Source organism: Salvelinus namaycush, chromosome 36 (genome assembly GCF_016432855.1).
Source record: "Salvelinus namaycush isolate Seneca chromosome 36, SaNama_1.0, whole genome shotgun sequence".
Taxonomy (NCBI): Eukaryota; Metazoa; Chordata; class Actinopteri; order Salmoniformes; family Salmonidae; genus Salvelinus; species Salvelinus namaycush.
Genome location: NC_052342.1, coordinates 14,362,130 through 14,385,356, shown reverse-complemented (window position 1 = coordinate 14,385,356; position 23,227 = coordinate 14,362,130). Strand labels below are relative to the sequence as shown.

General features: G+C 41.9%; 1 protein-coding gene across 1 annotated transcript; it reads left to right on the top strand.

The window, feature by feature from the left end:
* Positions 1 to 160: 160 nt before the first annotated feature.
* LOC120030561 (interleukin-13 receptor subunit alpha-2-like) lies at positions 161 to 17,457 on the top strand. Its single transcript, XM_038975978.1, has 8 exons — positions 161 to 527; positions 5,236 to 5,338; positions 14,525 to 14,700; positions 14,919 to 15,052; positions 15,614 to 15,758; positions 16,555 to 16,657; positions 16,797 to 16,878; positions 17,043 to 17,457. The coding sequence occupies exons 1-8, from the start codon at positions 437 to 439 to the stop codon at positions 17,142 to 17,144; spliced, it is 936 nt and encodes a 311-aa protein (XP_038831906.1). The 5' UTR covers positions 161 to 436; the 3' UTR covers positions 17,145 to 17,457.
* The last annotated feature ends 5,770 nt before the right edge of the window (positions 17,458 to 23,227 follow it).

Sequence of the window (23,227 nt, the reverse complement as noted above, 5' to 3'; positions counted from 1 at the left end):
CTAGTAGGCCTAACATTGAGCTACAGTATGGCTCTTTCCCTCAAGCTCAACTCTGGACCTCGAAGCCAGCTCCACTGCTTATGTTTATTGTTTCCTCTAATTAGGGATTGATTTAGACCTGGCACACCAGGTTTGTGCAATTAATTATCAGGTATAATAGAAAACCAGCAGGCTCCGACCTCGTAGGGTAAGAGTTGAATACTCCTAGCATGCAAACTCCGCCCAATTTGCCAGTCCGGTGCACACTGTCACACGACATGGAATTATAACTCACTCGCTGGAGTAAATCCTGTGTTTGCTTTTGTTTTGTTTATCTGAACGTGAGGCACATGTATTGTTTTCTCAGGTATGGAGACAACTGCTCGACAATTCTGGTGAACGTACCTTTGGAATTCAGTGCGAGTTTTGGGGAGGCGCGCTCCATCAGAATTACGCAATGGACAACATGATTTTGAAACGTATGGAATTTCTCTTGGTTCTACAATACTTTATTCCTTTGATCACTCCAGAGGTTGCAGTTGAGAAAGGTATGCATGCGTTTATTTTTTCCCGATCTTTAATAGTCATATATGTAACCAGTTTGGTCATTTTCGGTAGGCAAGCATGACCTTGTTTGGAAAGCTAGAATTCCATGTTCATTTCCTGAAACCGACGTCAGCGACTGTGAAATTCGTGTTTTTTAATTCTCTGTTTTAATCAAAGTGCATGTTGGATCCCATGTAAATTCTGCATCCATTAAAATATATTTTGTTCATTTGACATGGACAAAGCCAGTGGTGTGAAGTACTTAAGTAAAAATACTTTAAAGTACTACTTAAGTAGCTTTGGGGGGTATCTGTACTTTCCTATTTTTTTGGACAACTTTTACTTCACTACATTCCTAAAGAAAATAATGTACTTTTTACTCTACATTTTCCCTGTCACCCAAAGGTACTCATTACATTTTCAATGCTAAGCAGGACAGGAAAATGGTCCACTTCTAGCACTTATCACTGAATACGAATGCAGAATTTCAAATCAAATACTTTATTAGTCACAGGTGTAGACCTTACAGTGTTATGCTTACTTACAAGCCCCTAACCAACAATGTATTTAAAAAATATATATACACACAGTTGAAGTTTACATATACTTCATGTTGGAGTCATTAAAACTTGTTTTTCAACCACTCCACAAATTTAACTAACTATAGTTTTGGCAAGTCGGTTAGGACATCTACTTTGTGCATGACACAAGTAATTTTTCCAACAATTGTTAACAGACAAATTATTTCACTTCTAATTCACTGTATCACAATTCCAGTGGGTCAGAAGTTTACATACACTAAGTTGACTGTGCCTTTAAACAGTTTGGAAAAATTCCAGAAAATGATGTCATGGCTTTAGAAGCTTCTGATAGGCTAATTGACATAATTTGAGTCAATTGGAGGTGTACCTGTGGATGTATTTCAAGGCATACCTTCAAACTCTGTGCCTCTTTGCTTGACCTCATAGGAAAATCAAAAGAAATCAGCCAAGACCTCAGAAAAAAAATGTAAACCTCCACAAGTCTAGTTCATCATTGGGAGCAATTTCCAAACGCCTGAAAGTACCACGTTCATCTGTACAAACAAATGTACGCAGGTATAAACACCATGGGACCACGCAGCCATCATACTGCTCAGGAAGGAGATGCGTTCTGTCTCCTAGAGATGAACGTACTTTGGTGCGAAAAGTGCAAATCAATCCCAGAACAACAGCAAAGGACCTTGTGAAGATGCTGGAGGAAACGGGTACAAAATTATCTATATCCACAGTAAAACGAGTCCTATATTGACATAACCTGAAAGGCCACTCAGCAAGGAAGAAGCCACTGCTCCAAAACCGCCATAAAAAAGCCAGACTACGGTTTGTAACTGCACATGGGGAAAAAGATCGTACTTTTTGGAGAAATGTCCTCTGGTCTGATGAAACAAAAATAGAACTGTTTGGCCATAATGACCATTGTTATGTTTGGCGGAAAAAGGGGGAGGCTTGCAAGCTGAGGAACACCATCCCAACTATGAAGCATGGGGGTTTCAGCATCATGTTGTGGGGGTGCTTTGCTGCAGGAGGGACTGCTGCACTTCACAAAACAGATGGCTTCATGAGTAAGGACAATTATGTGGATATATTGAAGCAACATCTCAAGACATCAGTCAGGAAATTAAAGCTTGGTCGCAAATGGGTCTTCCAAATGGACAATGACCCCAAGCATACTTCCAAAGTTGTGGCAATTAAGGACAACAAAGTCAATGTATTGGAGTGGCCATCACAAAGCCCTGACTTCAATCCTATAGAAAATTTGTAGGCAGAACTGAAAAGCGTGTGCGAGCAAGGAGAACTATAAACCTGACTCAGTTACACCAGCTCTGTCAGGAGGAATGGGCCAGAATTCACCCAACTTGTTGTGGGATGCTTGTGGAAGGCTACCCCAAAATGTTTTACCCAAGTTAAACAATTTAAAAGCAATGCTACCAAACACTAATTGAGTGTATGTAAACTTCTGACCCACTGGGAATGTGATGAAAGAAATAAAAGCTGAAATGAATCATTCTCTCTACTATTATTCTGACATTTCAAATTCGTATGTGGTGATCCTAAGTGACCTACGACAGGGAATTTGTACTAGGATTAAATGTCAGGAATTGTGAAAAACGGAGTTTAAATGTATTTGGGTTAAGTGTATGTGAACTTCCGACTTCAACTGTATATTTTTAGCTGACACTAACAATGCTTAGTCATGGTTGGTTCAACCCCTCCCATGCAGACCAAGGAGCATCATAAGCCACTCTGGGTTCATCGTGTTATCTGCACGGGTTGTTGTCTTAACCCCACCCTGGCTTAGTTTCCAAGTTGCAAGGATAATTTTGAGACCATGAGGGATTACAGTAGGGGACTGAGCACGCACCCAAGGGGCCCGTGTGTTGAGTATCAGCGTGGCGGATGTGTTGTTACCTACCCTTACCACCTGGGGGCTGCCCATCAGGAAGTCCAGGATGCAATTGCAGTGGGAAGGGTTTGGTCCCATGATCCTTCGCTTATTTATGAGCTTTGAGGGCACTACAGTGTTGAACGCTGAGCTGTAGTCAATGAATAGCATTCTCACATACGTGTTCCTTTTGTCCAGGTGGGACAGGGCAGTGTGGAGTGACATAGAGACTGCATCATCTGTTGATCTGTTGGGGCGGTATGCAAATTGGAGTGGGTCTAGGGTTTCTGGGGTAATGATGTTGTGAGCCATGACCAGCCTTTCAAAGTTCATGGCTACAGACGTGAGTGCTACTGGTCGGTAGTCATTTAGGCAGGTTACCTTAGTGTTCTTGGGCACAGGCAGTATGGTGGTCTGCTTAGAACATGTTGGTATTACAGACTCCGACAGGGAGAGGTTGAAAATGTCAGTGAAGACACTTGCCAGTTGGTCAGCGCATGCTCACAGTACACGTCCTGGTAATCTGTCTGGCCCTGCGGCCTTGTGAATGTTGACCTGTTTAAAGGTCTTACTCACATCAACTGCGGAAAAAGTGATCACACAGTCTCCCTGAATAGTTGGTGCTCTCATGCATGTTTCGGAGTTATTTACCTCAAAGCGAGCATAGAAGTAGTTTAGCTCGTGTCACTGGGCAGCTCTCGGCTGTGCTTCCCTTTGTATTGACGCTTTGCCTGTTTGATGGTTCGTCGGAGGGCATAGCGGGATTTCTTATAAGCTTTCGGGTTAGAGTCCCGCCTGTTTGAAAGCGGCAGCTCTAGCCTTTAGCTCAGTGCGGATGTTGCTTGTTTGTAAATGATGTCTGAGTATTGGAGTCTGCCCTTGGCTATCCATCAATTTTTTTAAACAAGAAAATGGTGCCATCTGCTTTGCTTAATATATGGAATTTGAAATTATTTATACTTTTGATACTTAAATTACATTTAATTTTGATACTTAAATATATTTAGAACCAAATACTTTTAGACTTTTACTTAAGTACTATTTTACTGGGTGACTTTTACTTGAGTACATTTCTATTAAGGTATGTGTGTGGTGTGTGTATACTGTTGCTCAAGTATCACAGTTCGATACTTTTTCCCACCACTGGACATAGCCTAATATGATTAGGTTTGTTCATTTTAGGGCTGTCGGAGAGAATCAGTTAAGTCAGTTAACTTTTGCACAAAACATTTTTATTGTGATTATTGCGGTGTCTGAAAGCTTTCAAAATACACAGAAAACATCCCAGATACATAATCTATAGCTACAGCTAAAAACTATTTTAAAGTAAAAAGAAGTTGACATTGAGGTTAAAGTGTGCTTTTTCAATTTACCAACATTTGCTTACTTTAGACAAAATCAGGACTTCAATGTTTTTTGTATAAAAATGTTAAAGTACATAATTTAATTTAACCTTTATTTAACTAGGCAAGTCGGTTAAGTACAAATTCTTATTTACAATGACGGCCTACCCCGGCCAAACCTGGACGATGCTGGGCCAATTGTGTGCTGCCCTATGGGCCTCCCAATCTCTACCGGATGTGATACAGCCTGAATTTGAGCAAATTTGGAAGCAAATCCTGCGATTAACGATATTAATCATTTGCCAGACCAAATTATTTTTTGATGTAGCCTAATTATAAAGCATAATTGTGCTTATTGAGTGCATAGCCACGGGAAGTAGGGGTGCTGAGGGTACTGCAGCACCCACCAGATATCGCTACACTATTTCCTGGATGCTAAAATTCTAATATAAACTGAAATTAGGTGAACTGTGTCAAAACAAGCAAAGTATAGTGTAGAAAATCATTGTACCATCAAACCGCTGTTAAATATTTTCCATAACCATAAATATTGCTGTGGTGCAAACAAACCCCATAAACTGCAGAGAGAACCATAACCAAACCTGTCCGCATCTATCGCTAAACCCACATGTAGGTAACAATCACTGTGGGGCGAATTCTAATTTAGAGTTTTCACTTCACCCATGGAAATTAGGATTTGCCCCTTTTATGAAATGGGAATAGTGAACTCCTCTGAACGTCATCCAGCAGTCGATAAGGACACAGTCTACAATACAAACAATGTGCTGCTATTAATCTTGTTTTACGAGTTTCAAATGGTCATTTGAGTTTTGAAATAATGTTTGAAAGAATAATCAGGACAACATTCAGATCATCTTCAGTCTTTGTCAGATTCTATTTTTGTAGTCAAGATTAATGGCAATGCTTTGTTTCGCTCTCTCAGAGTTGGTGAAGAACTTCCAGTGTTCCCTCTACTCCTCTAAGGCCATGAACTGCAGCTGGCTTCCTGCCAATCAGACCGGAGATGACCTCCAGCTCTACTACTGGTGAGAAATATTTTACTTCAAATTCCTAATCACTCCCTACCCAAAGCAACGGACTGACAGTAAAGGTGTGTGGGTTAAATCACTGGGGAAGCCAGAAAAATATATATTTCAACTTGTGTTGTGATAATTGTGTTCTCTATAACCTGTTAGTTCATATGCCTTGCGACCATTATATAAACTCAGCAAAAAAAGAAACGTCCTCACTGTCAACTGCATTTATTTTCGGCAAACTTAACATGTGTAAATATTTGTATGAGCATAGCAAGATTCAACAACTGAGACATAAACTGAACCAGTTCTACAGACATGTGACTAACAAAAATGTAATGTGTCCCTGAACAAAGGGGGGGGGGGGGGGGTCAAAATCAAAAGTAACAGTCAGTATCTGGTGTGGCCACCAGCTGCATTAAGTACTGCAGTGCATCTCCTCCTCATGGACTGCACCAGATTTGCCCGTTCTTGCTGTGAGATGTTACCCCACTCTTTCACCAAGGCACCTGCAAGTTCCTGGACATTTCTGGGGGGAATGGCCCGAGCCCTCACCCCGAGCCCTCCGATCCAACAGGTCCCAGACGTGATCAATGGGATTGAGATCTGGGCTCTTCGCTGGCCATGGCAGAACGCTGACATTCCTGTCTTGCAGGAAATCACGCACAGAACGAGCAGTATGGCTGGTGGCATTGTCATGCTGGAGGGTCATGTCAGGATGAGCCTGCAGGAAGAGTGCCACATGAGGAAGGAGGATGTCTTCCCTGTAACGCACAGCATTGAGATTGCCTGCAATGACAACAAGCTCAGTCCGATGATGCTGTGACACACCGCCCCAGACCATGACGGACCCTCCACCAAATCAATCCCGCTCCAGAGTACAGGCCTCGGTGTAACGCTCATTCCTTTGACGATAACCGGGAATCCGACCATCAACCATGGTGAGACAAAACCGCGACTCGTCAGTGAAGATCACTTTTTGCCAGTCCTGTCTGGTCCAGGGACAGAGGGTTTGTGCCCATAGACAACGTTATTGCCGGTGATGTCTGGTGAGGACCTACCTTACAACAGGCCTACAAGCCCTTAGTCCAGCCTCTCTGTCTATTGCGGACAGTCTGAGCACTGATGGTGGGATTGTGCATTCCTGGTGTAACTCGGGCAATGGTTGTTACCATCCTGTACCTGTCCCGCAGGTGTGATGTTCGGATGTACCGATCCTGTGCAGGTGTTGTTACACGTGGTCTGCCACTGCGAGGACGATCCGCTGTCCTTCCTGTAGCGCTGTCTTAGGCGTCTCACAGTACAGACATTGCAATTTATTGCCCTAGTCACATCTGCAGTCCTCATGCCTCCTTGCAGCATGCCTAAGGCATGTTCACGCAGATGAGCAGGGGCCCTGGGTATCTTTCTTTTGTTGTTTTTCAGAGTCAGTAGAAAGGCCTCTTTAGTGTCCTAAGTTTTCATAACTGTGACCTTAATTGCCTACCAGCTATCTGTAAGCTGTTAGTGTCTTAACGACTGTTCCACAGGTGCATGTTTATGGTTCATTGAACAAGCATGGGAAACAGTGTTTAAACCCTTTACAATGAAGATCTGTGAAGTTATTTGGATGTTTACGAATTATCTATGAAAGACATGGTCAGGAAAAAGGGATGCTTTTTTGCTTATATATATGCAATATATATACAGTGAGGGAAAAAAGTATTTGATCCCCTGCTGATTTTGTACGTTTGCCCACTGACAAAGAAATGATCAGTCTATAATTTTAATGTTAGGTTTATTTGAACAGTGTGAGACAGAATAACAACAAAAAAATTCAGAAATGCATGTCAAAAATGTTATAAATTGATTTGCATTTTAGTGAGGGAAATAAGTATTTGACCCCTCTGCAAAACATGACTTAGTACTTGGTGGCAAAACCCTTGTTGGCAATCAGAGGTCAGACGTTTCTTGTAGTTGGCCACCAGGTTTGCACACATCTCAGGAGGGATTTTGTCCCACTCCTCTTTGCAGATCTTCTCCAAGTCATTAAGGTTTCGAGGCTGACGTTTGGCAACTCGACCCTTCAGCTCCCTCCACAGATTTTCTATGGGATTAAGGTCTGGAAACTGGCTAGGCCACTCCAGGACCTTAATGTGCTTCTTCTTGAGCCACTCCTTTGTTGCCTTGGCCGTGTGTTTTGGGTCATTGTCGTGCTGGAATACCCATTTTCAATGCCCTGGCTGAGGGAAGGAGGTTCTCACCCAATATTTGACGGTACCTGGCCCTGTCCATCATCCCTTTGATGCGGTGAAGTTGTCCTGTCCCCCCCAAAGCATAATGTTTCCACCTCCATGTTTGACGGTGGGGATGGTGTTCTTGGGGTCATAGGCAGCATTCCTCCTCCTCCAAACACGGTGAGTTGAGTTGATGCCAAAGAGCTCCATTTTGGTCTCATCTGACCACAACACTTTCACCCAGTTGTCCTCTGAATCATTCAGATGTTCATTGGCAAACTTCAGACGGGCATGTATATGTGCTTTCTGGAGCAGGGGAACCTTGCTGCCGCTGCATGATTTCAGTCCTTCACGGTGTAGTGTGTTACCAATTGTTTTCTTGGTGACTATGGTCCCAGCAGCCTTGAGATCATTGACAAGATCCTCCGGTGTAGTTCTGGGCTGATTCCTCACCGTTCTCATGATCATTGCAACTCTACGAGGTGAGATCTTGCATGGAGCCCCAGGCCGTGGGAGATTGACAGTTATTTTTTTGTTTCTTCCATTTGCGAATAATCGCACCAACTGTTGTCACCTTCTCACAAAGCTGCTTGGCAATGGTCTTGTAGCCCATTCCAGCCTTGTGTAGGTCTACAATCTTGTCCCTGACATCCTTGGAGAGCTCTTTGGTCTTGGCCATGGTGGAGAGTTTGGGATCTGATTGATTGATTGCTTCTGTGGACAGTTGTCTTTTATACAGGTAACGAGCTGAGATTAGGAGCACTCCCTTTAAGAGTGTGCTCCTAATCTCAGCTCGTTACCTGTATAAAAGACACCTGGGAGCCAGAAATCTTTCTGATTGAGAGGGGGTCAAATACTTATTTCCCTCATTAAAATGCAAATCAATTTATAACATTTTTTACATGCGATTTTCTGGATTTTTTTGTTATTCTGTCTCTCACTGTTCAAATAAACCTACCATTAAAATTATAGACGGATAATTTCTTTATCAGTGGGCAAACGTACAAAATCAGCAGGGGATCAAATACATTTTTTCCCTCACTGTGTGTGCATATATATATATATATATATATAATATATATATATAATATATATATATAATATATATATATATAATATATATATATATAATATATATATATATAATATATATAATATATATATAATATATATAATATATATATAATATATATTATATATATATATATATATATATATATATATATATATAATATATATATATATATATATATATATAATATATATAATATATATATATATATATATATATGCGCAACTTTGGTTTTAGAACTGGGGAGGAATATTTTTTTTTATCCGGTCGGATAAACACTCCAAACAGCCCACCCAACCGCTCAGAGATGTCCGCATGGTCCTTAAGCACATTGTTGCCTCGTTTTGTTACACCTTCCAATGACAAAACTGGGGGGGACAGTGGAAGTTGCGTCCCTATATACAGTTCAAGTCAGAGGTTTACATACACTTAGGTTGGTGTTATTAAAACTCGTTTTTTAACCACTCGACAAATTTCTTGTTAACTATAGTTTTGGCAAGTTGGTTAGGACTAGATTATGATTTTTCAACACCGATACCGATTATTGGAGGACCAAAAAGCCGATACCAATTAATCGGCCGATTTTTTATTTTTATTTATTTTATTTTTTTTTTTATTTGTAATAATGACAATTACAACAATACTGAATGAACACTTATTTTAACTTAATATATAACATAAATAAAATCAATTTAGCCTCAAATAAATAATGAGACATGTTCAATTTGGTTTAAATAATGTAAAAACAAAGTGCTTGAGAAGAAAGTAAAAGTGCAATATATGCCATGTAAGAAAGCTAACGTTTAATTTCCTTGCTCAGAACATATGAAAGCTGGTGGTTCCTTTTTTAATATGAGTCTTCAATATTCCCAGGTAAGAAGTTTTAGGTTGTAGTTATTATAGGAATTATAGGACTATTTCTCTCTATACGATTTGTATTTCATATACCTTTGCCTATTCGATGTTCTTATAGGCACTTTAGTATTGCCAGTGTAACAGTATAGCTTCCATCCCTCTCCTCGCCGCTACCTTGGCTCGAACCAGGAACACATCGACAACAACCACCCTCGAAGCAGTGTTACCCATGCAGAGCAAGGGGAACAACTACTCCAAGTCTCAGAGCGAGTGACGTTTGAAACGCTATTAGCTAGCCATTTCACATCGGTTACACCAGCCTAATCTCGGGAGTTGATAGGGCTTGAAGCATTGCGAAGAGCTGCTGGCAAAACGCACGAAAGTGCCGTTTGAATGAATGCTTACGAGCCAGCTGGTGCCTACCATCGCTCAGTCAGACTGCTCTATCAAATCATAGACTTAATTATAACATAATAACACACAGAAATACGAGCCTGAAATGTTTATTCTTTCAGTGAAATACGGACCCGTTCCGTATTTTATCTAACAGGTGGCATCCATAAGTCTCTAAATATTCCTGTTACATTGCACAACCTTCAATGCTATGTCATAATTGCGTAAAATTCTGGCAAATTAGTTCGCAATGAGCCAGGCGGCCCAAACTGTTGCATATATCCTGACTCTGCGTGCAATGAACGCAAGAGAAGTGACACAATTTCACCTGGTTAATATTGCCTGCTAACCTGGATTTCTTTTAGCTAAATATGCAGGTTTAAAAATATATACTTCTGTGTATTGATTTTAAGAAAGGCATTGATGTTTATGGTTAGGTACACGTTGGAGCAACGACAGTCCTTTTTCGCGAATGCGCACTGCATCGATTATATGCAACGCAGGACACGCTAGATAAACTAGTAATATCATCAACCATGTGTAGTTATAACTAGTGATTATGATTGTTTTAGTTTTTTATAAGATAAGTTTAATGCTAGCTAGCAACTTAACTTGGCTTCTTACTGCATCCGCGTAACAGGCGGGCTCCTCGTGAGACAGGTGGTTAGAGCATTGGACTAGTTAACCGTAAGGTTGCAAGATTGAATCCCTGAGCTGACAAGGTAAAAATCTGTCGTCCTGCCCCTGAACAAGGAAGTTAACCCACCGTTCCTAGGCCGTCATTGAAAATAAGAATGTGTTCTTAACTGACTTGCCTAGTTAAATAAAGGTGTGTAAAAAAAAAAAAAAAAATCTGCAAAATCGGCGTCCAAAATTACAGATTTCCAATTGTTATGAAAACTTGAAATTGGCCCTAATTAATCTTCCATTCCGATTAATCGGTCGACATCTAGTTAGGACATCTACTTGGTGCATGACACAAGTCGTTTTTCCAACAATTGTTTATAGACAGATTATTTCACTTATAATTCACTGTATCACAATTCCAGTGGGTCAGAAGTTTACATGCACTAAGTTGACTGTGCCTTTAAACAGCTTGATGTCCAGAAAATGTCATGGTTTAGAAGCTTCTGATTGACTCAAATGATGTCAATTAGCCTATTGGAGGTGTACCTGTGGATGTATTTCAAGGGCTACCTTCAAACGCAGTGCCTCTTTTTGCTTGTGTGAGAGCAAAACTCATACATTTCCATTATTTGCAGTATCTACACTATCCACGTTGAAGTGCTGAGACAGAATGGCCATATAAGGAATGGAACATATATGATCAGGGCCCCGCCACCATTATAACTTAGACAGCTGTCTGATGTGGGCGTTAACAAGAAAGAACTGAGACGGCAAGATAATGGTGGAGAAAGGTCAAGGAGTTATTTTCATATAGGGGGAGGGGACTCTATACGTTATGCAAAGACAGAATACTATAAAGGCAGGGCTCTGTGATAAGCTGTTCAGTTGTTCCATGGAATCGCTCGGCTCTGTTACTTTGTAATAAAGTCTAACTGAATCTACAAGTTCCGGAATCTGCAAATATTTGACTCAATATTTTCCACAACACTTGACATCACGGGAAAATCTAAATAAATCAGCCTAGCCCTCAGGAAAAAAAATTGACCTCCACACGTCTGGTTCATCCTTGGGAGCAATTTCCAAACGCCTGAAGGTACTACATTCATCTGTACAAACAATAGTACGCAAGTATAAACACCATGGGACCACACAGCCATCATACCGCTCAGGAAGGAGACTCATTCTGTCTCCTAGAGATGAATGTACTTTGGTGCGAAAAGTGCAAATCAATCCCAGAACAACAGTAAAGGACCTTGTGAAGATGCTGGATGAAACGGGTCCAAAAGTGTCTATATCCACAGTAAAACGAGTCCTATATCGACATAACCTGAAAGGCCGCTCAGCAAGGAAGAAGCCAATGCTCCAAAACCGCCATAAAAAAGCCAGACTACGGTTTGCAACTGCACATGCGGACAAAGATCGTACTTTTTGGAGAAATGTTCTCTGGTCTGATGAAACAAAAATAGAACTGTTTGGACATAATGACCATTGTTATGTTTGGAGGAAAAAGGGGGAGGCTTGCAAGCCGAAGAACACCATCCCAACCGTGAAGCACGGAGGTGGCAGCATCATGTTGTGGGGGTGTTTTGCTGCAAGAGGGATTGGTGCACTTCACAAAATAGATGGCTTCATGAGGAAAGAAAATTCTGTGGATATATTGAAGCAACATCTCAAGACATCAGTCAGGAAGTTAAAGCTTGGTCGCAAATGGGTCTTCCAAATGGACAATGACCCCAAGCATACTTCCAAAGTTGTGACAAAATGACTTCAGGACAACAAATTCAATGTATTGGATTGGCCATCACAAAGCCCTGAACTCAATCCTATAGAAAACTTGTGTGCAGAACTGAAAAAGCGTGTGCGAGTAAGGAGTCCTACAAAACTGACTCGATTACACCAGCTCTGTCAGGAGGAATGGGCCAAAATTCAACATTAGCCTTCTACATCTAGATCCATTTCGAACTTCCATCGTCTGATCCAATTTATGGTTGGATCAGAATCGGCGTTATAATCATTGAGAATTCAGTAAAAACACAAGTCCAAATCTCCATCCATGGCTAATTTAGGAAAGAGACCATTTTAGCTAGCTAGCCACCGGACGACAACACAACAACGAGATGCAACAATTCAAGTTGTTTCTGTCAATGACGTTTGCTCTCAATGCGATTTGATAGGAGTGATGCAAAATCAAAACTGGTTTCCCTTGTCACCCGTGTTTTGGTGTGCCAGGACCATTCACAGTTGAGCTCACTCGGTTTAGCTCAACGCTGATTGGCTATTTTATATATTTTTATCAAGGGAGGCCAAATGCTCGCTGGCTTCCCGTGCATTCAATGCTACGGGCAGCAACAATGTCAGTCTCTGTTGGACCAGACCGCTTCAGATAGATGGACTAAACATACAGAGACATAGGGATGCTATTTTGCTCGCTTTCTCCTGTGAGATACACTATATGCACAAAAGTATGTGGACACCCCTTCAAATGAGTGGATTCGGCTATTTCAGCCACACCGTTGCTGACAGGTGTATAAAATCAAGCAGACAGCCATGCGATCGCCATAGACAAACATTGGAAGTAGAATTGTCTTGCTGAAGAGCTCAGTGATTTTCAACGTGGCACCGTCATAGGATGCCACCTTTCCAACAAGACAGTATATCAAATTTCTTTCCTGCTAGAGCTGCCCCGGTCAACTATAAGTGATGTTATTGAGAGGTGGAAACATCTAGGAGCAACAATGGCTCAACCGCTAAGTGGAAGGCCACACAAGCTCACAGAACGGGAGTGCTGAAGCGTGTAGTGCGTAAAAAATCGTCTGTCCTCGGTTGCAATACTTACTACCGAGTTCCAAACTGCCTCTGGAAGCAATGTCAGAACAATAACTGTTCATCTGGAGCTTCATGAAATGGGTTTCCGTGGCCGAGCAGCCGCACACAAGCCTAAGAGCACCATGCGCAAATGCCAAGCGTCGGCTGGAGTGGTGTAAAGCTCACCGCAATTGGACTCTGGAGCAGTGGAAACGCGTTCTCTGGAGTGATGAATCACGCTTCACCATCTGGCATTCCGACAAACGAATCTGGGTTTGGCGGATGCCAGGAGAACACTACTTGCCCGATTGCATAGTGCCAACTGTAAAGTTTGCTGGAGGAAAAAAGGTCTGGGGCTGTTTTTCATGGTTTGGGCTATCCCCTTAGTTCCAGTGAAGGGAAATCTTAACTCTACATTATTCAATGACATTCTAGAATATTCTGTGCTTCCAACTTTTTTGGGAAGGCCCTTTCCTGTTTCAGCATGACAATGCCCCCGTGCACAAGGTGAGGTCCATACAAAATGGTTTGTCGAGATAGGCGTGGAAGATCTTGACTGGCCTGCACAGAGCCCTGACCTTAAACCCATCAAACAACTTCTGGATGAATTAGAACACCGACTGTGAGCCAGGTCTAATCGCCAAACATCAGTGCCCTACCTCACTAATGCTCTTGTGGCTGAATAGAAGCAAGTCCCTGCAGCAATGTTCAACATCTAGTGGAAAGCCTTCCCAGAACTCCATATTAATGCACATGATTTTGAAATTAGATGTTTGACGAGAAGGCGTACACATACTTTTGGTCATGTAGTGTACATTCAGCCTCTTGTGAATTGAAGGACAATTATGAAACCCAAAGAGACGAAAGATTTTTTTATTTTATTTACAGGTACGTTTTTTGGGGAAGCCTTACTTCCCTTGGCATCCATTAGTACATGCCACTGCAGACTGAACTGGTAAAATAGCTCCTGGCACACTGAATATTTGCAAGTGAAACATGAATTGCCAATGGTCACATAGGCCTAGAGACCTTTGCCAAGGCTTCTTCTACCAATTCACTTCATATTTTGTTTCTCCTACACATCCTACCCATCATCTTAGACGTCATTAAGCTTCAGGAGTGCAAAGGTTCTTCTATCAATTCAACTGACAAGCAATGGCACTGAGCCCAACCTAGATGTAAGTGTCAGTTGAGCTGAGCAGTGACAGATTCTCATCCCTAATGTTTCAGGTACCCTGGTGAATCCCACAAAACAGCATGCAGTGACTACAAGGACAGAGCTGGTGAGAAGACAGGATGTCGCCTGAGAGGAGACTTCCTTGAACATGATGTCTACTTCCACTTCAATGGGACTCTCAATGGTGTGTCTGTACAGAAAACCTTCCGGGTGTGTCCTGTACATTATGGTAAGAAGAACTACTTTTTTAACAGTTAAAAATACACGTTTGCGATATATCCTCATAGTATGACCGGAAAACCATGAATTCTAAAACTATTTATTGAGGTATACCAACTAATCAGTAATTACATGACACTACCCAACTCTCAAGTAATATTCAATATTGTTGATATTACCAATACTCTCATTTATCTAATGGTCTACTGTATGTCCGATTCTCTTCAGTCAAGCCCCCGGCCCCTAGGGTTAAGATCACAGAGGAAGGAAAGGATCTCATTCTGAGCTGGGACCCTCCGGACTTAGCCGCTCACCACTGCTGGGTTTACATCTTAAACTACAGCAAGTGTCAAGAGTTTCTGGTAAGCAATGGATGTGTGGATATTTTTATTTATTTATATAACCTTTTACTTATCCAAGCAAGCTAGTTCTGAACAAATTCTTATTTACAATGACAACCTGGTAAGTGCAGACAATTTCTTCTGTTGCACTTCAGAAGAGTTTTCAATAGTTTCATTTTTAATTTAACCTTTGGTTATTTATGGTTCACTCGGCCATTGTTGGACAGATTAGTTTCACTGAGAAAATCTATTTTGCAACAGAGACCTGATGTTCAAAACCTGTGGATGTAATAATGCAGAATGATTCCTTAACCGATAACGAGGCCTAAGTTTATTTGTTTATCTGGCTACAGACAGTATATAGGTCAGATGAAGGGTTGGGCGTTCTGGTAGTGTCACCATGAGATGGGCTACTAATCTGAATTACACCAATAAAAGTACAGCTTTAGTCACTGGAACATGTTTACACTGCTTTTACGGACATAAAGGGTCGTGTGTGTGTGCACATATCCTTGCACGTTTTAGTGAAATGGTACCATTATCGGAGTTCCAGTCAATGTGTTGTGTGTGTGTTTCCTCCAGAGTAAGGAGATACGATACGAATATGATAATGTAGCTGTGTACGTGCCGTACGACCTGAGATGCCAATACAGAGTCCAGGTTAAAGCAGTATATCAGGAGTCATGTGGGGCAGGAGGGAGCGACTGGAGCCATGTTGAACTTTATGGTACTTACTCCACTTTCTTTCTCCACACTCTCTCTGGCAGGACACAGTCAGTGATATAATAATATTAACATTGAAATATTTTAAACTTTCCCTGTATCAAATAAAATGGAGGATGAATAAAAAGTGTATATTATACCATTAGTCTATGAAAATATTATAAACTGGGTGGTTCGAGCCCTGAATACTGATCAGACCGTATACCACGGGTATGACAAAACATGTATTTTTATTCCTCTAATTACGTTGGTAGCCAGTTTATAATAACAATAATGCACCTTGGGGGGTTTGTGGTATATGGCCAATATGCTAAAGGCTGTATCCAGGCAAATCAAAGTTTATTTGTCACGTGCGCCGAATACAACCTTACATTGAAATGCTTACTTACAGGCTCTAACCAACAAAGCAAAAAAGGTATTAGGTGAACAATGGGTAAGTAAAGAAATAAAAACAACAGTAAAAATTAACAGTAGCGAGGCTATAACAGTAGTGAGGCTACATACAGGCACCAGTTCGTCGGGCTGATTGAGGTAGTATGTACATGTAGATATGGTTAAAGTGACTATGCATATATGATAAACAGAGAGTAGCAGTAGCGTAAAAGAGGCGTTGTGTTGTGCGTAAGAGCCCTTAGCTGTGGTATATTGGCCATATACCACACCCCCTCATGCCTTATTGCTTAAGTATATGACATTATAATAGAATTGTGTACTGTTGGCTAAATGTAATAGACTTCTAATCTAATAGACATGACTAGAATTAGACCCAGTCACTGATGTTTTGCTTGTGTTCCTTTCAGGTGTGGAGGATCTTCATGTTGATTGGTCGATGACTGTGTTTGCCATCCTCATTCCAGCTGCAGTTGGCCTATTCATCATCCTGTTTCTTTGTTGTTTCATGAAGTAAGTCAACCTACATCATGGGTCTACATTCTGTCGTGGGGGGGGTTGTCTAAATAGCATTCTATCTTGTGTTTTCACTTAAGCAATTTACATTTTAGTGATTAGGGTTTTAATTGTGGCCTCTTTGGTTCTTTTCCAGGCACAGAGAGAAGCTTTTCCCCAAAATTCCACAGCCTTCCTGGATTTTGAAGGACATGCTGATCAGCAATAAGGAACAGAAGGTGAGAACAGCAACAGCATCTTGTATTATTAGCAGTGGTCTAACAGTAAGGGGCTAGCTGATGTTATAGGACTTCACTAACTAGAAATGCTAACTTCCTCTTTACAATTCATCCACGTTGCCCCATGACCCTCACACACACTAACACCCCCCCCTGCCTTCCAGAGCTCCATAGGGAATCTCTATGTCCCGGTAGAGGAGGAGGTGGAATGTAAGATCAGCCTAGAGAAAGACCCTCCTCTTCTCATGATGCAGCCTGACCCCTGAGAGACTACACACTGACCCAGTTGTGATTACTACAGTACAGACAGATGCATCCGGTATGACCTGGGAGCCAGGTGATTTCAGTGTCATTGACCGACACTCAGAGCAAGCCATGTTAAGGTGGACCCCAACTGCATTGCTGAAGAATGACAGGACTTGGAGCTCCGCAGTCGATGGACCACTTTAACGAGTTGGACACAGACGGAGAGTGTGTGGAGTATGGACTGTGGAGAGTAAACTCCGGAGAGTAGACTCCTTTTCCTGTGTTTTTCCTAGGACTGTTTTGAGGCGTTGACGCAATGACTCCTGTATTGTTCTGAGTAACGTATGTTGAGGGGTGGGGGGGGGGGGGGGGGGGGGTGGTGTGTGTCTTGTTTGTTTGGGAAGATACTAACAACTGTTCTCATGAACATCATGCATCCCACGGCTTGGGGTCGTAGGTCAGACGTTATCAGAAAGCCAGTGCAGGAAACGAGGAGGCGCTGGGCTCATAACCCTCACTCCTCGACCAAATGGAACATTAGTAGGCAGTGCCCAAAGATATGCCCAGGCAGCATTGCAGGCTTTATCTGACTGATCAACCCTGTTCATCATGTAGTGATTTAGGGGACACCTACAAAGAGGACTGGAACCAGGGATCCTCTGTGGAATGAGTTTACTATATGTGCCATAAAAGTCAGGACCTCTTGGCAGGTGCTTTATTAAAGGAATACTACACTAAAAAACGATTTTGTATTTTTTCCATTAGTTCACCATAATATAATCACCCCCAAAATATGCATATATCAGCAATTACATTTTTCAAGAAAGCACATTCAGTAGAGCAAAAACAATCCTTGATGCAAAACGCAACAACACTAAAATATGTTTTTTGAGGATTCCTTTAATGAATTTGATTACAGGGAAGCTACAATAACATGATCTCGTAGTGAGAGGTGCTATACAATACATATCAAAGGCAAGAGGCTATATGCCAATGTGAGCTAGCTTGTCAACCTACTGCAGTTTATCTACCACATCTCTTGCTATTAAAGGGATAGCTTCTGTGTACATAGTAGCTATGTGTAGAATAGGTGGTACAGATGTGTGTGTGTGTGTATATTGTAAAATGTATAATGTAATGGGGGCTGTTGTGGGGAGGACAGCTCATAATAATGGCATGAAACACATGGAAACCATTTTTGATGTATTTTATACTATTCTGCTCCAGCCATTACCAAGAGCCTGTCCTCCCCAATTAAGGTGCAAACGACCTCCTGTGGTATAATGTATATTTTGCATGTCAAGGAAATATTTGGTGCAGTTATTTTTTTTTAATAAATTGTACGTGTTCTATATGTTTCCAGGTGGAACCTTGTTGGTCTTCTACGTGCCTGATTGAAATGAATCTCCACACACTCACTCATCTGGTATCATTCACATCAAATCTAAATACATGCAGAGACTGTTACGCCATGTCATTAAATGTTAATGAAAACAATTACTTTTAGGAGGCCCTGAACAGGTTCAGACTTATCTGTTCTGAAGTACACTTGGCAATTGTAAAACATTCTGACAGAGCAAGCAATGGGAAAGTCAGTAAAGGCCTAGTGCACTCGAGCTGTTTTATGAAAATCAATCTAGTGTGTTCAAATAATATCCCAATAAACATTCATTTTCACAGAGGGATTGCCTCTTGGAATATGTAGTTCCATCCATATAATTAAGCACTAATGCCTGAGGAGGTGTGGTATATGGCCAATATACAATGGCTAAGAGCTGTTCTTAAGCAACACGGAGTGCCTGGATACAGTCATTAACTGTGGTATATTGGCCATATACCTCAAACCCCCAATGTGCCTTGTTGCTATTGTAAACTGGTTAATAACATAATTATACCAGGAAAAAGTCATTTTACCTGTGGTATAAGGTCTGAGATGGCTCAAGCCACCCAGTTTATAATAATAATTGTAAAATGTGGATCCTGGATGCTGATTTGACGAGCAGCATTCCAAGTCGTGCTGTATTGGCCGTTACAGACTATCAGTTCCATCTGAAAATGATCACTGCGCCTCAATAAGACTATCATGTTCATGTTGCTTTCTGAATCAGCTCCTTTATTTATCTCAACTCACACATTTCCCCTTGCTTCCAGCCTAGCATTTAGTTTGGTGCAGCGGGGATTAATATAAGCATAGCTTTCTGCCTGTCCGACCTCGGAAACAATGTTTCACATTTGAATTTCAATCTCTGTAGTACCATACATAGAGTGACCGGTGCCGAGACGAGACAACTTTTTCTGAGCAAAGTCATTGTCATGGACATATCCAAGTAGCCTAGTGGTTAGAGCGTTGGGCCAGTAACTGAAAGGCTGCGAGATCAAATCCCCGAGCTGACAAGGTAAAAATGTTCTGCCCCTGAACAACGCAGTTAACCCACTGTTCCAAGGCTGTCATTGTAAATAAGAATTTGTTCTTAACTGACTTAACGAGTTAATTAAGTAAAGTTTATATTCATTTATAATTTTTTTAATCCAAGATGCAAAAAAAATGAAAAAATATCTAATTAACAAAACTTCAGCTAGTGTACTGTCATTCCAGGTTACCTGTGACTGTATTCATGATACAGCACTGTCTGAAATCAAATGTATTTATAAAGCCCTTCTTACATCAGCTGATATCTCAAAGTGCTGTACAGAAACCCAGCCTAAAACCCCAAACAGCAAGCAATGCAGGTGTAGAAACATGGTGGCTAGGAAAAACTCCCTAGAAAGGCCAGAACCTAGGAAGAAACCTAGAGAAGAACCAGGCTATGAGGGGTGGCCAGTCCTCGTCTGGCTGTGCCGGGTGGAGATTATAACAGAACATGGCCAAGATGTTTAAATGTTCATAGATGACCACCAGGGTCAAATAATAATAATCATAGTGGTTGTAGAGGGTGCAACAGGTCAGCACCTCAGGAGTAAATGTCAGTTGGCTTTTCATAGCCGATCATTCAGAGTATCGCTACCGCTCCTGCTGTTTTCAACTCTAGAAAGTTGAAAACAGCAGGTCTGGGACAGGTAGCACGTCCGGTGAACAGGTCAGGGTTCCATAGCCGCAGGCAGAACATTTGAAACTGGAGCAGCAGCACGGCCAGGTGGACTGGGGACAGCAAGGAGTATTCAGGCCAGGTAGTCCTGAGGCATGGTGCTAGGGCTCAGGTCCTCCAAGAGAGAGAAAGAAAGATAGAGAGAGCAAGAGAGAGCATACTTAAATTCACACAGGACACCGGATAAGACAGGAGAAATACTCCAGATATGACAGACTGACCCTAGCCCCCCGACACATGAACTACTGCAGCATAAATACTGGAGGCTGAGACAGGAGGGGTCGGGAGACACTGTGGCCCCATCCGACGATACCCACGGACAGGGCCAAACAGGCAGGATATAACCCCACCCACTTTGCCAAAGCACAGCCCCCACACCACTAGAGGGATATCTTCAACCACCAACTTACCATCCTGAGACAAGGCCGAGGATAGCCCACAAAGATCTGCGCCACGGCACAACTTGGCACAATGGAGGGGGGCGCCAACCCAGACAGGAAGATCATGTCAGAGACTCAACCCACTCAGTTGACGCATCCCTCCTAGGGACGGCATGGAAGAGCACCAGTAAGCCAGTGACTCAGCCCCTGTAATAGGGTTAGAGGCAGAGAATCTCAGTGGAGAGAGGGGAACCGGCCAGGCACAGACAGGAAGGGTTGTTCGTTGCTCCAGTGCCTTTCCGTTCACCTTCACACTCCTGGGCCAGACTACACTCAATCATAGGACCTACTGAAGAGATGAGTCTTCAATAAAGACTTAAAGGTTGAGACCGAGTCTGCGTCTCTCACATGGATAGGCAGACCATTGCATAAAAATTGCCTCCAGCTGTTTGCTTAGAAATTCTAGGGACAGTTAGGAGGCCTGCGTCTTGTAACTGTAGCGTACATGTAGGTATGTACGGCAGGACCAAATCGTGAAGATAGGTAGGAGCAAGCCCATGTAATGCTTTGTAGGTTAGCAGTAAAACCTTGAAATCAGCCCTTGCCTTAACAGGAAGCCAGTGTAGAGAGGCTAGCACTGGAGTAAAATGATCAAATTTTTGGTTTCTAGTCAAGATTCTAGCATCCGTGTTTAGCACTAACTGAAGTTTATTTAGTGCTTTATCCGGGTAGCCGGAAAGTAGAGCATTGCAGTAGTCTAACCTAGAAGTGACAAAAGCATGGATTCATTTTTCTGCATAATTTTTGGAAAGTTTCTGATTTTTTCAATGTTATGTAGATGGAAAAAAGCTGTCCTTGAAACAGTCTTGATATGTTCGTCAAAAGAGAGATCAGGGTCCAGAGTAACACCGAGGTCCTTATTTGAGACGACTGTACAACCATCCAGATTAACTGTCAGATTCAACAGAAGAACTCTTTGTTTGTTGGGACCTAAAACAAGCATCTCTGTTTTGTCCGAGTTTAAAAGTAGAACATTTGCAGCCATCCACTTCCTTATGTCTGATACACAGGCTTCCAGCGAGGGCAATTTTGGGGCTTCACCATGTTTCATCGAAATGTACAGCTGTGTGTCATCCACATAGCAGTGAAAGTTTACATTATGTTTCCGAATGACATCACCAAGAGGTAAAATATATAGTGAAAACAATAGTGGTCTTAAAACGGAACCTTGAAGAACACCGAAATGTACAGTTGATTTGTCAGAGGACAAACCATTCACAGAGACAAACTGATATCTTTCCGACAGATAAGATCTAAACCAGGCCAGAACTTGTCCGTGTAGACCAATCTGGGTTTCCAATCTCTCCAAAAGAATGTGTTGATCGAGGACAGATGCAGAGCCTCGATCTGACGCCATTAAAAGGTAATTTACCACCTTCACAAGTGCAGTCTCAGGACTATGATGGGGTCTAAAACCAGACTGAAGCGTTTCGTATACATTGTTTGTCTTCAGGAAGGCAGTGAGTTGCCGTGCAACAACCTTTTTGAGAGAGAGAAAGGAATGGGAGATTCGATATAGGCCGACAGTTTGTTATATTGTCTGGGCCAAGGTTTGGCTTTTTCAAGAGAGGCTTTATTACTGCCACTTTTAGTGAGTTTGGTACACATCCGGTGGATAGAGAGCAATTTATTATGTTCAACATAGGAGGGCCAAGCACAGGAAGCAGCTCTTTCAGTAGTTTAGTTGGAATAGGGTCCAGTATGCAGCTTGAAGGTTTAGAGGCCATGATTATTTTCATCATTGTGTCAAGAGATATAGTACTAAAACACTTGAGTGTCTCTCTTGATCCTAGGTCCTGGCAGAGTTGTGCAGACTCGGGACAGCTGAGCTTTGGAGGAATACGCAGATTTAAAGAGGAGTCCGTAATTTGCTTTCTAATGATCATGATCTTTTCCTCAAAGAAGTTCATGAATTTATTACTGCTGAAGTGAAAGCCATCCTCACTTGGGGAATGCTGCTTTTTAGTTAGCTTTGCGACAGTATCAAAAATAAATGTTGGATTGTTCTTTTTTTCCTCAATTAAGTTGGAAAAATAGGATGATCGAGCAGCAGTGAGGGCTCTTTGATACTGCACGGTACTGTCTTTCCAAGCTAGTCGGAAGACTTCCAGTTTGGTGTGGCGCCATTTCCGTTCCAATTTTCTGGAAGCTTGCTTCAGAGCTCGGGTATTTTCTGTATACCAGCGAGCTAGTTTCTTATGACAAATGTTTTTTGTTTTTAGGAGTGCGACTGCATCTAGGGTATTACAAGGTTAAATTGAGTTCCTCAGTTAGGTGGTTAACTGATTTTTGTACTCTGACGTCCTTGTGTAGGCGGAGGGAGTCTGGAAGGGCATCTAGGAATCTTTGGGTTGTCCGAGAATTTATAGCTCTACTTTTGATGATCCTTGGTTAGGGTCTGAGCAGATTATTTGTTGCGATTGCAAACGTAATAAAATGGTGGTCAGATAGTCCATGATTATGACGAAACATATGGTGGTCCGATATTAAGATCCACAACATTTATTCCACGGGACAAAACTAGGTCCAGAATATGACTGTGGCAGTGAGTAGGTCCGGGGACATGTTGGACAAAAC